The sequence below is a fragment of the Littorina saxatilis genome, linkage group LG2 (genome assembly GCF_037325665.1).
Source record: "Littorina saxatilis isolate snail1 linkage group LG2, US_GU_Lsax_2.0, whole genome shotgun sequence".
NCBI lineage: Eukaryota > Metazoa > Mollusca > Gastropoda > Littorinimorpha > Littorinidae > Littorina > Littorina saxatilis.
Window position 1 is genome coordinate 64,596,408 of NC_090246.1, and position 12,500 is coordinate 64,608,907.

Here is a 12,500-nt window from a genome sequence, read left to right on the forward strand (position 1 = left end):
CAATGAAACAAGCAAAGGGGAACGTTCATCTCAAGCCTCATTCCAAGTTTATACTAATACTCCTCTTCGCCTTCTTCTCCTTCGCCCTCCACGGAGTCCACGCCCACCTCCTCGTAGTCCTTCTCCAGGGCAGCCAGATCCTCACGGGCCTCGGAGAACTCGCCCTCCTCCATGCCCTCGCCGACGTACCAGTGCACGAAGGCCCGCTTGGCGTACATGAGGTCGAACTTGTGGTCCAGACGGGCCCAGGCCTCGGCGACGGCGGTGGTGTTACTGAGCATGCAGAGAGCTCGCTGCACCTTGGCCAGATCACCTCCCGGGACTACGGTGGGAGGCTGGTAGTTGATGCCCACCTAGAGGAAGGAAGTGTATAAATCTGTGTCCGCCCGGTTAAGCAAAAAGGAGGAGGAGGAGGAGGAGGAGGAGAAGAAGAAGAAGAAGAAGAAGAAGAAGAAGAAGAAGAAGAAGAAGAAGAAGAAGAAGAAGAAGAAGAAGAAGAAGAAGAAGAAGAACAACAACAACAACAACAACAACAACAACAACAACAACAAGGAGAACAAGAAGAACAAGAAGAACAAGAACAAGAACAAGAAGAACAAGAACAAGACGAAGAACAAAAAGAACAAGAACAAGAAGAACAATAAGAGCAGGAACAAGAAAACAAGAAGAGCAAGATCAAAACAAGAAAAACAAGAAGAAGAAAGACAGACAATGATACTGACACGGCTTTTGGGCAAAACAGCCTCTTTCACCCGGGTTTGGAGGTCGAGTTGAGGGATATCGACACAGCGTTAATGATCCGTTGCAACACAATGCGTCGTTTTTAAAACATCTGACTCAAAGTATAGTTCAATCTTTTTGTAATATTTGTCAACAACAAATCGGCGGGTCAACAACACAAGAAGGTTTTGCACTCCAACAACCTGTCAGTCGTTAGAAGTACAAGGAACAGCGCAAGGGGAAGAGTTGTAAATACGCCGTGCATCTGGCGATTTGTTCTTACGAGGAGGCGTATCGAGAATAATGAAGCAAGGTGGGGAAATTGTAGCAGGCTAATTGCCCTCTGGGCAATTGCCCCCCAGACAATTGGCCCCCGACAACTGCCCCCTGGACAAAACAGGTTCATCGAAGTACACAAAATGAAGAGAACATAAAATATGACCGAGAAAATGTGTTCACAGGAAGGAAAAATCGTCATTACAGAGACGAGGAAACGGGAAACAAATACTGTATGTCTGGCGAAATAAGTTCACAAGCAAACAAATGAGTTGAAGAAAGAGAGAGAGAGAAATTAATGCCTGTCGCGCGAGGTATATTCATACACGGGGCCTTAAACAGTTCCTGAAGTAACGTAGGAAGGTAAAATATACTTGAGGGTATTTTTCGAAAACTGCTCTCTTTTTTTTTTAAACTGTTATCTTGTTTGTAAAACATGTGCCCATACACATAGAGACCACAAAAACACGACCAAGAACTTCTAACATAAGTACCATCCTCATGGAACTGGTCTTAGTTCTCTTCACAGTCATCATCATTACCATCAACATCATCATCATCATCATCATCGTGCACTCAAAATAGTACCGTAGTTTGTTCGGGGATTTCTACTATGGTATAAACTATATTAGTCTTAGTCTTAGACATAAATACCAACTTCCTTCTGCTCTTAATCCCGGTATTTTTTCCACCAACCTTGAAGCCAGTGGGACACCAGTCGACGAACTGAATGGTACGCTTGGTCTTGATGGTGGCGATGGCTGCGTTGACGTCTTTGGGAACGACGTCACCGCGGTACAGCATGCAGCAGGCCATGTACTTGCCGTGACGAGGGTCACACTTCACCATCTGTCGGTAGAAAAGCAAAACAATCGTTAGATGTTTAGATTTTCGCCGTACTAAATCTTAATGTTGCTTTGCTGGCAAGCTGATGAAGAAAATGAGTTATTTGTCACAAGCAAACATGAACTGAAGAGAGAGAGAGAGAGAGAGAGAGAGAGAGAGAGAGAGAGACAGAGAGAGAAAGAGAGAGAGAGAGAGAGAGAGAGAGAGAGAGAGAGAGAGAGAGAGAGAGAGAGAGAGAGAAAGGATGCCTGACGCGCGAGGTATATTAATACACGGCCCCGGGGCATTGAACATTATGAAAAATGAAAATGAAATAAAAATGAACTGAAGAAAAGGAGTTATTTGTCTCAGTGGTTGGTTCAAATGCGCATTTATTTTGCTTTCCCTTTCAAAAATTTCAGAAATTACATGAATGGCTTACTTAGACAACTGTACACTCGCTTGATTGATTAGTGAAAACGTGTAGCCCAATACATCCCCTTTTGAAAGTTTATCATACCTACCTGGTTGGCCGGTTCAAAGACGGCGTTAGTAATCTGAGACACAGTCAGTTGCTCGTGGTAGGCCTTCTCTGCCGAAATGACGGGAGCGTAGGTGGCCAGAGGAAAATGGATCCTCGGATAAGGCACCAGGTTGGTTTGGAACTCCGTCAGATCCACGTTGAGGGCGCCGTCGAATCTCAGAGAAGCGGTGATGGAGGAGACGATCTGACCGATCAAACGGTTGAGGTTGGTGTAGGTGGGGCGCTCGATGTCCAGGTTACGGCGGCAGATGTCGTAGATGGCCTCGTTGTCCACCATGAAGGCGCAGTCCGAGTGCTCCAGGGTGGTGTGTGTAGTCAGGATAGAGTTGTAGGGCTCCACCACGGCTGTGGACACCTGTAGGGACAATGTGATAGTGAATGTGAATATCTAGAGACGGGCGCAGTAGCCTAGTGGCTCAGACGTCGGCCTTCCATCTAAAAGGTTCTTGGTTCGAATCGATGCTGCGCCTGGTGGGATCGATACGGGTGATGACTTTTTCTCCCAGGTCACATTCAGTGGAGACCTGGGTACTGGTGCCGTATCCCCTTTCGTGTGTACATGAAAGCACTCGATCAAGTACGCGTTGCAAAGATCCTGTCATTCATGTCAGAGTTTGGTGGGTTACAAAACCCTGCTGATATCCAGCATGCATCCCCAGCAAACAAAACATGACTGCCGAAATAGAAACCACGTGCACGTAAAAGCCCTCGTCAGCAAAACACAAGTGTAAGTTGGAGATGCAGCCCACAAGTGTAAGTTGGAGATGCAGCACACCAGTGTAAGTTGGAGATGCAGCACACCAGTGTAAGTTGGAGATGCAGCCCACGAACGCAGACAAAGAAAATGCGACTTCATACACAGATTTAAGCCACACGCCAGTCATAACAACAATTAATAAAATAAACGGAAAGTAACTTTACATTTCCATGAGTAAGACAACTAAATATAATGTTGACTGTACAAGTGTTTAGGATCGAAAAATAACAAAAAGAAACTAACATATCAATAGACAGACGCAGTAACGTTGTGAAGGAAATCACGAATAACACTAACAGGCAAAGTTTGACAGTGATGAGGGCCCCAAAGGGTTTAAAATCGTGATCGTGATTGGCGTTTTTTGACCTTTCTGTGACCGTGATTGCCGAAATTTCCATTTCTGTGATCGTGATGGGACTTTGCCCGTGATCCGTGATGACAAAAAAATCAAGTCTCGTGAACGTGATCGTCATTTGTTTTCGTGATCGTGATGGGCATTATTGCAAAGCATTTTATTTTCAACGTACATTTTTCACAGCTGTATCACTCTATGATCCTCTATTCGTCAAGGAGCCAATCCCGACTGAAGGGAAGCAACAACACATTCACAAAAAAAGAGATCCAATCAGAAGGCAAATTGCAAAAGTCTGTCAAACTTCATCCAATGGAAGGGCTTCGTGCAAAAGTTTTGAGTGTATTCAGTCAAATTCGAATTCGAAGATCAAAAATGGCGTGCAGCGGTACTGTCATCGAACTTCTGTTACATTTTGTGGATTCAAGCCAGACCAAAGCAGGCGGCGAGAATGCCTTCCTTGGTGGAAAGGTCAGGCTACGGGTCGGTCTTTCCGAAGACGAAATATCAAGGTATGTTGATCTATGTTGCTCTATGACTGTTTTGAATGTAGGCAAAGATCTTGAAATTTGTTCAAGATCTTTGAGTTTGAGTGAGATCATTGACATTGTCGACATTGCCACGTCCGGCTGTCACTCGCTCAGTGTGACCTCGACTGGCTCGATATCGAGAGTCTGCGTGTAGCCAAAACCGAAACTAGAAATGTGTTTTTCATCCCAGCAACGTGGACACGCTTGGCATATATTCTAATTCTAGTAATTGTCGCTTCTTTGCATTAAGCTTGGATTTATTTTAGCGCCTGTAAACTTTAATATCAACAATGGGTTAAATTCAGAAACAATGGCGGGGAGACGTGCCAGTTTGGGTTACTTGATCCTCATGAGTCATGTCAAACTCAAAGACGATCAAAGTCATGTTCGTTGGGGATTTTGTCAGGCATGCTACTTTTCCGGTAATTGCCGGAAATCCGATAAAGCCGCCGTTTTCAAAATCCGGTAAAGTCAAATTTATTCCGGTGAAGTTGAAAAATTTCCGCAAAAACGATCCATGTGAATATCGCGCAACGCGACCGGGCGCCGGTCTCAATGAAGCCAGCGCACAGTAGTGTTGTTTTCACCAGTTTAGAGGTGTGTTGAATGGTGGTGGGGGGAGGCTAAAATGGGATTTTTAACAAGATCACAACACTATTACAGCCCTGAAAATGATGCCCAGAATGCACTAGATTGCACAGATTTTAACCGTTTTTTGAAAAAAATTCCGGGGGGGCATGCCCCCGGACCCCCCTATATAGTTGGCTCGCCTGCTTTGTAGGCTCAGGCTTGTGGATTCGCCACTGGCACTGCGCGCTTCTTTCAGGTAAAACCATTTTTGGCCTGTAGCATTCCTTTTCAAGGCCATGAAACCAAGCGATGGTGTACCTCAGATTGAATCGCAAAGTTGAAAATAAAGAACCCATCACACATACATGTACTTTGATTTCAATCCACGCAATAGTTTTTGAGAAAATGGGTTTACAAGATTTAGCTCTGGAAATTGTGCAAGTATATGTATATTCATCTTTGTGAGTAAGGGTGTGGGAGTTGAATGTGTATGAGTGGAGAGAGAGAGAGAGAGAGAGAGAGAGAGAGAGAGAGAGAGAGAGAGAGAGAGAGAGAGAGAGAGAGAGAGAGAGAGAGAGAGAGAGAGAGAGAGAGAGAGAGAGAGAGAGAGAGAGAGAGAGAGAGAGAGAGAGAGAGAAAAAAACAACAATGAAAACAACATTCTTGTTCTGATTACAAATCATGATATGTATTTCTATGTGTGTATGAAAGAGAATTCAAAAAATAATAATAATAAAGTGCAACAGTTCTCACTTTGTGTTGAATAAACAATAGATCCAGAGGAGCGAATTACTGTGTGGTTGTGTTTGCTTTGACACGTGCTTTCTGTACATGCAACTTTTACCGTGACCGTGATTTGCCACTGGTGTTCGTGATCGTGAAAACAAAAATCAAGGTAACTGTGATCGTGAAAGCTAAAATTTCCCTTCCCGTGATCGTGATGATACCCCCCCTTTGGGGCCCTCAGTGATATCCTCCACGTTTATAGAGCGCTAACCAGAGATATAGCGTGACATAGCAAAGTGTGTGGCACGCACTGTGAGTTCAGCTCACTGACCGGGGATAGTTGAGGTTGTAAATCGCAACTAGGGTATTGTTACACTTTACCACTGTCCTTGGACATTGAGGGGTTGTCCAAGTAATCGGCCGGGAGGGAGGAAGCCCGGATAGATGCGACAAGAAAGCACTTAACAGGTAAATGGAATAAGCATTCGAATATCGCTAGAGTGTTTATCGCATAAGCTGAATCGACTAACACTGTAAACTGTAAACATAGCAGACCGATATCTAAGACAAGATGTCCGCTATTTATGTTGTGCAGTGCGTCGTATAACCGGCCTGAGAGGGAGATAGTGGCCAGATGACAAGGGTGACGGATCTGAGAAGCCGCCAAAGTATCGTAACTCTAGACCAGCATAGCTGAAATTCGACGGGATTTCGCGAAGTTATTGCAAGGTTATGGTTGTCCGTATAGTTGGACCATCCCAGCTAGCAAGCTTTCGTCGGCCGACTGACGATTTCAGTCGGGTGACGTCGTCATATGTCAAATGTCGTGTGTCGTCGTCCGTTTTCGCGCCGATATCTTCCCGCTGAAATCGATATCTTTCCGATGTCGGCATAAGGTGTCGGGCCGCAGGTCCAATAAGTCATCGGGCCGATTAACATCGGACCGGATGCGTGCCGCCATAGTGCAGGTGTTCGGCCGCCTGTCGACCGCCTCGTTGCCTCTTTGCAAAAGTTAGTCGGGCCAATACCCGCGTCGTATGTTTTGACGTCACCGGCCCGACTTTTTGAAGGGTGTTCGGCCGATTATCGGCCGCTAATGTCTTGCTGGCTGGGATAGAGGTCACAGGACGAAAGGAATTGAGTAGACCGAGGTCGCCAGTGGAAGGAATTAGTATTCAGATACATTTCCTAGTGAACGGCCATACTTACTTACTTACTGCCTTTCACGCCTAGTGAACGGCCATAGACGCTGTGTAGTTCTGTGTATGAACAGAGTTAAAATATGTCTATAAGATCTTAAGTACATAAGATATAATGAGTGTTTAGTAGGCAGAGCAGACGGTGATTTGAGTCTGCCGGAATATGAACTGTAACTGTTTTTCTGACTACACACGAGCCGTGATTCGATACCAGTAAAGTAGATATCGTGTGCCTGTGAGTTCACTGACTGTGTGTGTATTTCTCTACATAAGTGAAGGGTAGAGGGTTTTGTTAGTGAAATTGTTCACGGGATTGTAATCTCGCTTTGTTTTTGCATCCAAACCTGTGAGTACCGGATTTTTGAATACCTAACATTTATGTTCATGATTGTGTGTATTTGTGTGTATGTTGTCATAGCTGAATAATACAGTGGAGGGAACCTACATTTGGAGTTGTGTTTGTTCCTGTATGATAGCGTACTAGCGCATTTGCATTCATTCACAAACGTAGTGGATAAGACATCGGCCTCCTAATCGGAAAGTCGTGAGTTTAAATCCCGGCCGCGGCCGCCTGGTGGAGATTTTTTTCCGATTTCCCAGGTTAACTTATGTGCAGACCTGCTAGTGCCTTATCCCCCTTCGTGTGTACACGCAAGCACAAGACCAAATGCGCACGGACAAGTTTCTGTAATCCATTTCAGAGTTCGGTGGGTTACAGAAACACGAAAATACCCAGCATGCTTCCCCCGAAATCGATGTATGCTGCCCGAATGGCGGGGTAAAAACAGTCATACACGTAAAAATCCACTCTTGCAAAAACATGAGTGAACGTGGTAGTTTCAGCCCATGAACGAAGAAGAACAAGAACAAGAACAAGAAGAAGAGATAGACACGCATTCACTAACCTGTGGGGCGGGATAGACGGAGAATTCTAGCTTGGATTTCTTGCCGTAGTCCACTGACAGACGTTCCATCAGCAGTGATGTAAAACCGGATCCTGTGCCGCCACCGAAGGAGTGAAATACTAAGAAACCCTGTAATAAATAATACAGTTTATTAATGTTCTACTTGCTCGAAACAAAAGTATTCTATTTCCTTAAAATAAAATTACTGAAAGCAAAATGTCCGAGTTGTTTCATGTTGCCATATGTTTTACGCACAAAAACAACAAGACAAAAACAACCTAGAGAACAACAACAAAAACAACAAGTCGCGTAAGGCGAAAATACAATATTTAGTCAAGTAGCTGCCATTTTTCAGCAAGACCGTATACTCGTAGCATCGTCAGTCCACCGCTCATGGCAAAGGCAGTGAAATTGACAAGAAGAGCGGGGTAGTAGTTGCGCTAAGAAGGATAGCACGCTTTTCTGTACCTCTCTTTGTTTTAACTTTCTGAGCGTGTTTTTAATCCAAACATATCATATCTATATGTTTTTGGAATCAGGAACCGACAAGGAATAAGATGAAAGTGTTTTTACATTGATTTGGACAATTTAATTTTGATAATATTTTTTATATATTTAATTTTCAGAGCTTGTTTTTAATCCAAATATAACATATTTATATGTTTTTGGAATCAGCAAATGATGGAGAATAAGATCAACGTAAATTTGGATCGTTTTGAAAATTTTTATTTTTTTTTACAATTTTCAGATTTTTAATGACCAAAGTCATTAATTAATTTTTAAGCCACCAAGCTGAAATGCAATACCGAAGTCCGGGCTTCGTCGAAGATTACTTGACCAAAATTTCAACCAATTTGGTTGAAAAATGAGGGCGTGACAGTGCCGCCTCAACTTTCACGAAAAGCCGGATATGACGTCATCAGAGACATTTATCCAAAAAATGAAAAAAAACGTTCGGGGATTTCATACCCAGGAACTCTCATGTCAAATTTCATAAAGATCGGTCCAGTAGTTTAGTCTGAATCGCTCTACACACACACACACACACACAGACAGACAGACAGACAGACAGACGCACATACACCACGACCCTCGTTTCGATTCCCCCTCGATGTTAAAATATTTAGTCAAAACTTGACTAAATATAAAAACAAAACACCCCACAACACCAACAAAAGCAAATACTAGAAAATACTAAAACAGGCAGACACATACATTCAATATTTGTGGGTCAAGCCAGTGCCTGAATCTGGTGTTTTCACGTGACTGTAATTAACCGTACCGGCCATTTTGCTTCCCACAATATGACTTTGCTGAGGTGTGAGCTGTGAAATGCTAAGCATGCATCACATTGGTAAAAACAACAGAATCCAATGTTTCCCCTTCAAGCCCTACACGCTTTACGCGTCGCTTTCTCGCGTGACATTATTAAAGCAGAATAAACCTTGGCGGCCATTTTCCTTTTCAACTTCAAGGACACCAAGGCCATGCGTGCATCGCGACGGGGGAGAGGAGGGATTTGGGGATGGGGGAAGGGTGGCGGCAAGGTGTTGTTTACAGCCCAGTGCATTCACCCGTTTTCTGAGCCTGTCAATCCCTTGTTTTCACCCAAGAGATATACACGCAAACAGAAGTGCATCATAGTTAGAATTATTCTACGACCATTTCATGCAGTCGACGCGCGGAGATAAAATCGGCCATTGGGCTTTTCCAAGAAGCCGATGTTACTAAAAATACAATGTGCACTTCTGGGAAATCGTTCACTGGAAGTACTCGATAATTATGCAACCCTTTGCATCAATTCGACTTTTCTTACAACAAAGTGAAAACAAAGAGTTACCTGCAACCCAGTACAGCCGTCGGCCAGTTTCCTAAGCCTGTCCAGCACGAGGTCCACCAGCTCTTTGCCAATGGTGTAGTGACCCCTGGCGTAGTTGTTGGCCGCGTCCTCCTTGCCGCTGATGAGCTGTTCCGGGTGGAAGAGCTGACGGTAGGTACCCGTCCTCACCTCGTCTGGTGTGGTCACAAGCGTAGAGAAGAATGAGTGTTGATTGAGTAAATTAAAAAGCGACAGACGTAAGAACAAAATATTTAAGCAATTTTTTCGGCGTGTCAAATAGCACTGCTTCACTAAATTTGGAGTTACCGTTTTATATGAACTCAAAAGCGAAATAGTATACTCCTAGTTATGTTGTTGTTCCCTTGAAACCTTTTGTTTATCTGACACATGACAAAGTACACACTTTTCAGCAGTAAATCAACGCATTTTCACCAACCACTGTAGATTCAAGTTCACGCTCATTACAAGTAGATCCACACTGTACTTACAAACCATTGTAGGTTAAAGGCCAATGTAATTACAAATAGATCTACACTTTACTCAAAAACAACTACAGGTTCAAGGCCACATTCATTACAAGTAGATCCACACTTTACTCACCGACCACTGTAGGTTCAAGATCAACGAAGACCGCCCTGGGCACGTGCTTGCCCGCGCCGGTCTCGCTGAAGAAGGTGTTGAAGGAGTCATCTCCACCTCCGATGGTCTTGTCTGAGGGCATCTGACCGTCGGGCTGGATGCCGTGCTCCAGGCAGTACAGCTCCCAACACGCATTGCCGATCTGGACACCGGCTTGGCCCACGTGGACTGAAATGCACTCACGCTGCAAGCAGATACAAAGGACGTAAAATAAACCCTTTTAAGATGTTAACGGATGTTGAATGTCATGTGGTTTTGTAAGGTTCGAGGCAATAGAGTTCCCAACACGCATTTCCGATCTGGCAGCCAGCTTTGTCCACGTGAACTGAGATACACTCAAGCAGATGCACAGGACGAACAATACAACGTTTTTAGATGTTAACAGATGTGAAACGATATTTGGTTTTGTAAGATTCTAGGAAGAACTGCTCCCAACATGCATTGCCGATCTGGTAGCCAGCCTGGCCCAAGTGAACAGAGATACTCTCACGCTGCAAATAGATACACAGAATTAACATAAATTGCTTTAAGAAGTGTATACAGACTTTGAATGCCAGCTAGTTTTGTAAGACAAAAATGAAACATTCTTACTCTGACAAAAATATATGGTTAAGGTGTACTGTGATAACTCACGTCCCAGAAAGTTAATATATTATTATGTAGTTGACCACTTAATTGTAGAATAATGCGTTATGTACAAGATCGTCTGTGCGGGGCAAACAAAATGTGAAAAGGGGGATTTCCCATAATATTGTCCCCCAGTGGGGCACTGCGGTTATGAAATTAAAGGCCCCTCCTGTTTTTGGAACCGCAGGAGCTTTCTAGTTTGCTGTTTGGTAGATTTTTGGTTCCTCTTTCCTGTCATGCTCTCTTTTTCTTCATGAACTCTTTTCTTTTTTCTGCCTTCTTGCTCATTCACCTGTATTTTTTCAAAAAATCTCTTCTCTTGCCGCTTGTCTCGCGATTCATGTATAGTTTAATCTGTTAGTGTTCTGATGTAAGTCCAGCAGTAGATAGGTTAAGCCTATTTTAACATACTGGAAACTGGTAATCTTCCAGTAGGTATTAATTTAGTTTTACTAAAGCCTGCTGGGACACAAGTAATGGGTTAGTGCATTTGTAAACAGGAATCGCTTGACAAGTGGCCCCCTTCATCCCCCCCTTCCTCGTCCTGATATGGCTCTGCGTAGTCGGCTGGACGTTAAGCAACAAATAAACAAACAAACAAACCATAATATTGATGATAATAAGAAGATACGGATGGCATGCGTTTTGTACAATGCTGCAATCTCTTATTTAGGAACAGCAACGAACATGTCAAAGAAGACCGACCATGATTGTACTAAACTTTGTCTCTCAACCGGGCACAGCTTTATAGGTCAGTTTTAATGATCGTTGATCAACAACATGTTCAAAATTTAACGATTACTGCGACGTTACAACCCTTGCATCTCATTTTCTTGAACAACGTATTTGACTGTTTCCGCGAAGTAATTTCATCATGGAAATAAAAATGATTTTGAATAAAAAAAATGATCAAGCAGGCGTGGTCAGATTTTATTTGGAAAACGTTCCAATTTGTCTCTGATCAATGTTCTTGCTGTCCTCAATTCAGGTCTTGTTTTGTCTTGTTTTTTGTTTGTGTATGCTTTGTTTTGCTTTACGACGGTAATACTATGAAACAAGTACATTCAATCTACCACAACATGAAACTACAGACATTCAAGTAGATTGGTAATGTAATTAATTTACTTTGTAACTCACTCTTATTGTTATTTCTCAAAGCGAAACCGACAGACATTTTGCAGAATGCGTTTTCACGTAGACTATCAGAGAATATTAATAATTATAGCTGTTATCTAATTTGGTTTAAAAACATAAAAGCTATGCACAAAAGCAAACTCTTACCATTTTGGAAATATCTTAGAGACGATCGAGGGTTCTTTTCAAACAAGAAGAAATCAGAACTGTTCTAGCCTCTCGCTGTCGATGGTGAAGACTCGACCAGTGAGTGAAGATCAACTGATTGAATTTACCTTGGACATTCACCAATATACCTACCTGGCCAATACTTTCTCACAGCCCCTCCCACAAGCCCTCCCTCACCCTTTCCTCCTCTCAACCACCCCCCCCCCCTTCCCATTGTCCTCTCCCTTCTCCTGTTCTAGACGATCACATTTTGCCTCCTACCTCCTCCCCCACTTTAGTTTTCCTCCGTGTTTTCGTTTTCCTTCGCTGCCCTTGGGAACGAGCGAGTGGCTGAGATCAGATCGATACACTTTTGTTGTTTGGGAACAGAGGGGTGGGTATAAAGGACATTAGTCCTGGGGGTGGGGATGTTGGGTTATACTGTTATCGTATGGGGCACTTTGCGAATAAAATGTTTGTCTGATGACTGTATTTTGCTGAGGGGAGGGGTGGGGGGGGGGGGGGGGGGGGGGGTGTTGTCCCCTAGCTTGAAAATGGTCATTCTGTTGAGACGAGAGAATACTGAATGTCTTAATAAAACATATCGTGGACAAGGGTGAGATTAAGCTTAATATTGTTTTGTTCCGAAAAAATGAGAGAGGAACGTCGGAACACATGAACAAGAGTCGTCTGCAAACTAAGAAAAGAA

General features: G+C 43.5%; 1 protein-coding gene across 1 annotated transcript in view; it reads right to left on the reverse strand.

The window, feature by feature from the left end:
- LOC138959535 (tubulin alpha-1A chain-like) overlaps window positions 1-11,920 on the reverse strand; it is a 12,933-nt gene extending 1,013 nt beyond the window's left edge. Inside the window, exons 1-7 of the mRNA XM_070331055.1 lie at window positions 11,792-11,920; window positions 9,845-10,067; window positions 9,245-9,417; window positions 7,405-7,533; window positions 2,346-2,720; window positions 1,693-1,845; window positions 1-353 (exon numbers count right to left, since the gene is read on the reverse strand). The exon at window positions 1-353 is cut by the window's left edge and continues 1,013 nt beyond it. Coding sequence (XP_070187156.1) covers window positions 54-353; window positions 1,693-1,845; window positions 2,346-2,720; window positions 7,405-7,533; window positions 9,245-9,417; window positions 9,845-10,067; window positions 11,792-11,794 — 1,356 coding nt within the window. The 5' untranslated portion in view covers window positions 11,795-11,920 and the 3' untranslated portion in view covers window positions 1-53. The remainder of the gene's footprint in view (window positions 354-1,692; window positions 1,846-2,345; window positions 2,721-7,404; window positions 7,534-9,244; window positions 9,418-9,844; window positions 10,068-11,791) is intronic.
- Between the last annotated feature and the right edge of the window lie 580 nt (window positions 11,921-12,500).